Below are 4,646 nucleotides of genomic sequence, written 5' to 3'. Positions count from 1 at the left end.
CCTTCACCTACAGCCCCGTGGACGGCTACATCCTGGAGCTAGACGACGGCGACGGGGGGCAGTTCCGGGTGAGGCCTGCTGCGGGGGGCGGGGGGCGAGGCTCGCACTGTCGCAGCCTCTGGGCCACTCCGTGTGGCTGCCCCTAACTCTGATACCACTAACGGGGGCGTCAGCCCCAAGGACACAGGACTGGCGGGCCTGGGCTCATGGGACACGCAGGGGGGTTCTCTACCGAGAGCTAGGTCTGGGCAGGCAGAGAAAGTTCAGGATGGCTTTTCTGTGAAGACTGACGCAGGTCGGAGGCCAAGGCAGAGCTCAGAAAAGGTGTCCCCCACACAGACCTGTTTCCCAGTTGACCCAGCAGTATCTCGTCAACGCCCTCCCACACATTGCCCCCAAGCAGCCTCCTACTCCCTCAGTGTTGCCACACAACTGCCCTGCCCCGTTCACTAATTAGCTCATCTGGCAAGGTGATCTGCACGGGAAGACACATTAAAAACGGTTGTAGGGTTTGGGTGATGATCTACGTTCAGGTCCCCAGTGATGAAATACATGGGGAGAGTACAGACCCTTAGTGAGTCAGAAATGTATCTTCCAGTCTCACCCTGTGGTGGGAACCCTGACAGCTCCCCACCCCATCCCCCCAACAGAGCTCTACCGAGACATCACAGTGGAGTTCAGACCCCTGTCCAGTAATTTTGTTGACAATGAACTCCAGGAAGCACAAACTCTGGCTCTTCTTAGAGCTTCACCTTTCTGTCCCCAAGAGACTAAATAAAGACTCATTCTATCAAACCAGAGCAATCATAACAATTCTCATACTTCTTCTCCTGGAACTGGTACCCATTCAAGGAATCTTACCAGAGTCAGTGTTCCTTTTGTTTTCCTCAACAGGATTTACGCCTGTGTCTTTTCATTTTTTTGTTTTGTGAATGCCAGAGTTGTAGTACTCCATGAGGGAAAATTGAGTCCCTGGGAATATGGGCTCTTTAGGGAAGAGAGAAGCTGAAGTCACATTGGTCAGGAAGAGCAGGTCATACACTGTCTGGTCATGCAAATGAGCGAGGAACTAACAGAGTTCCTTGACTAACCAGAAACCAGGAAGACAGTTTATGGTTTTGAAATGGGATGAAGGAAAAGAAGCCACCAGTACTTCCCTGGTAGTCAGTGGTTAGGAGTCTGCAGGGGACATGGGAAACTAGATCCCACGTGCTGAGGAGTAGCTAAGCCCGTGAGCCACAGCTGAAGATCCCATGTGCCACAATTGACACCCAGTGAAACCAAATAAGTAAATAAATATTTACCCCCAAAAAAGAAGAAGCCGCAGAGCTCAGTGGCTTCTCCCCTTTGAGACGTGACCATTAATAGAAATTGGAGCCAAGGGCTCGAGTTTTGGAGGGACAGTGTGTCATGGTGGGAAAATCGTGGACTTAACGCAGACAGACCTGGATTTAAACCCTGGCTTCTAAATGGATTGACTGTGATCTTGGGCAAGTTTCCTGCCCTCTCTGAGTGTCCTTGTGAGTAAAACATAAAAAATAATAGCAATGTCCCAGGGTTGTGTAAGGATTAAGATGCCTTATACAATGATAGCTGGCACACAGCTATTATTATCAATAACTCGAAAAAAACAAATGAAGACTAACACCCCCAAGTAATCAAGCAGGAATAGTGTTTTATAATTTTATTTAATCAGGCTGTGCTGGGTCTTCCTTTCGGCACGGGCGTTCTCTAGTTGTGGTGAGCAGAGGCTTCTCTCTAGTTGTGGTACACCAGCTCTCACTGCAGTGGCTTCTGTTGTTGCAGAGCACAGGCTCTGAGGCACGTGGCTCAGGAGTTGCAACACATGGGCTCTAGAGAGCACAGGCTCAGTAATTGCAGCACATGGATTTAGCTGTTCCACGGCGTGTGGGATCTTCCCAGACCAGTGGTCGGACTCGTGTTTCCTACATTGGCAGGCAGATTCTTCATCCCTGAGCCTAAGGGAAGCCCAGGAATGACATTTTATGTAATGACAAAAGTGAGGTGTAAGACTATGTATTTGGGGGCAGTTAACGGGACAAATTAAGTTTGAAGTAAATGCTCTAGAAAAGGACCTTTGGGGTCCGATGCAGAAATGCCCCACCCTCTGGGAAACCAGGAGAAAAGCAGCTCCAGGAGGCCCAAGGAGTTGGAAGATGCCAGTCTCAGCGGTGGGAGAGGTGGGAGGTGGTGGAGTGGCCCTCTCACTCCAGAAGTGGCCAAATCAACTTGAACCACCTGTGCTTGAGCACGCCCTTCCTCCGTCTGCTTTTTCCATCATGTGTGATGATGCTTCCTTTTCAAATATTGTTTATTTTGTCTACTTCGATGCTTAGTTCATGTTTTCCAGCTTAAATTCTCATTGAAAACTGATGATCTCCTCTTGCTCCAACCGTTTTGTGCACCCCCATCTCTGGGCTCCAAAGTCCTATCCATGAGAACCACCCTCTGAAGAGGCAGGACGTTCTCAGGCAACATCACAGCTACTGCACCCCATACCTTCTCAGCAGAGGGGCCCATCAGCCACCACTAAGGGTTTGTGTTCAACTTGGACGTGCCCTGAAATCCAGCCACCACTCACCCCAAATCTACTTATTAATATCACTCTTGGGTAATGGAAATAAAAAGCAAAAATAAACAAATGGGACCTAATTGAAGTTCAAAGCTTTGGCACAACAAAGCAAACTATAAGTAAGGTGAAAAGACAGCCTTCAGAATGGGAGAAAATCATTGCAAATGAAACAACTGGCAAAGAATTAATTAATCTCAAAAATATACAAGCAGCTCATGCAGCTCAATACCAGAAAAATAAATGACCCAATCAAAAAATGGGCCAAAGAACTAAACAGACATTTCTCCAAAGAAGATATACAGATGGCTAACACACACATGAAAAGATGTTCAACATCACTCATGATCAGAGAAATGCAAATCAAAACCACAATGAGGTACCATCTCACGCCAGTCAGAATGGCTGCTATCCAAAAGCCTACAAACAATAAATCCTGGAGAGGGTGTGGAGAAAAGGGAAGTCTCTTACACTGTTGGTGGGAATGCAAACTAGTACAGCCACTATGGAGAACAGTGTGGAGATTCCTTAAAAAACTGGAAATAGAACTGCCATACGACCCAGCAATCCCACTGCTGGGCATACACACCGAGGAAACCAGAATTGAAAGAGACATGTGTACTCCAGTGTTCATCACAGAACTGCTTACAATAGATAGGATATGGAAGCAACCTAGATGTCCACTGGCAGATGAATGGATAAGAAAGCTGTGGTACATATACACAATGGAATATTCAGATCAGATCAGATCAGATCAGTCGCTCAGTCGTGTCCGACTCTTTGCCACCCCATGATTCGAAGCATGCCAGGCCTCCCTGTCCATCACCAACTCCCGGAGTTCACTCAGACTCACGTCCATCGAGTCAGTGATGCCATCTAGCCATCTCATCCTCTGTCATCCCCTTGTCCTCTTGCCCCCAATCCCTCCCAGCATCAGAGTCTTTTCCAATGAGTCAATTCTTCACATGAGGTGGCCAAAGTACTGGAGTTTCAGCTTTAGCATCATTCCTTCCAAAGAAACCCGGGGCTGATCTCCTTCAGAATGGACTGGTTGGATCTCCTTGCTGTCCAAGGGACTCCCAAGAGTCTTCTCCAACACCACAGTTCAAAAGCATCAATTCTTCGGTGCTCAGCCTTCTTCATAGTCCAACTCTCACATCCATATATGACCACTGGAAAAACCATAGCCTTGACTAGACGAACCTTTGTTGGCAAAGTAATGTCTCTGCTTTTGAATACGCTATCTAGGTTGGTCATAACTTTCCTTCCAAGGAGTAAGCATCTTTTCATTTCATGGCTGCAGTCACCATCTGCAGTGATTTTGGAGCCCAGAAAAATCAAATCTGACACTATTTCCACTGTTTCCCCAACTATTCCCATGAAATGATTGGACCGGATGCCATGATCTTCGTTTTCTGAATGTTGAGCTTTAAGCCAACTTTTTCACTCTCCACTTTCACTTTCATCAAGAGGCTTCTTAGTTCCTCTTCACTTTCTGCCATAAGGGTGGTGTCATCTGCGTATCTGAAGTTATTGATATTTCTCCCAGCAATCTTGATTCCAGCTTGTGTTTCTTCCAGTCCAGCATTTCTCATGATGTACTCTGCATATAAGTTAAATAAACAGGGTGACAATATACAGCCTTGACGTACTCCTTTTCCTATTTGGAACCAGTCTGTTGTTCCATGCCCAGTTCTAACTGTTGCTTCCTGACCTGCATACAAATTTCTCAAAGGGCAGATCAGGTGGTCTGGTATTCCCATCTCTTTCAGAATTTTCCACAGTTTATTGTGATCCACACAGTCAAAGGCTTTGGCATAGTCAATAAAGCAGAAATAGATGTTTTTCTGGAACTCTCTTGCTTTTTTGATGATCCAGCGGATGTTGGCAATTTGATCTCTGGTTCCTCTGCCTTTTCTAAAACCAGCTTGAACATCAGGAAGTTCACGGTTCACATATTGCTTAAGCCTGGCTTGGAGAATTTTGAGCATTACTTTACTAGCATGTGAGATGAGTGCAATTGTGCGGTAGTTTGAGCATTCTTTGGCAAGATCGG

General features: G+C 46.6%; 1 protein-coding gene across 1 annotated transcript in view; it reads left to right on the top strand.

Annotated features, from left to right (window-relative positions):
- Positions 1-4,646, top strand: part of TRIM67 (tripartite motif containing 67) — a 59,011-nt gene that overhangs the window by 45,621 nt on the left and 8,744 nt on the right. The window contains exon 10 of the mRNA XM_010860528.1: positions 1-68. This exon is cut by the window's left edge and continues 2 nt beyond it. Coding sequence (XP_010858830.1) covers positions 1-68 — 68 coding nt within the window. The remainder of the gene's footprint in view (positions 69-4,646) is intronic.

This window comes from Bison bison, unplaced genomic scaffold, assembly GCF_000754665.1.
Source record: "Bison bison bison isolate TAMUID 2011002044 unplaced genomic scaffold, Bison_UMD1.0 scf7180017864467, whole genome shotgun sequence".
NCBI classification, from domain to species: Eukaryota; Metazoa; Chordata; class Mammalia; order Artiodactyla; family Bovidae; genus Bison; species Bison bison.
This window is presented reverse-complemented; position numbering and strand designations above follow the sequence as displayed.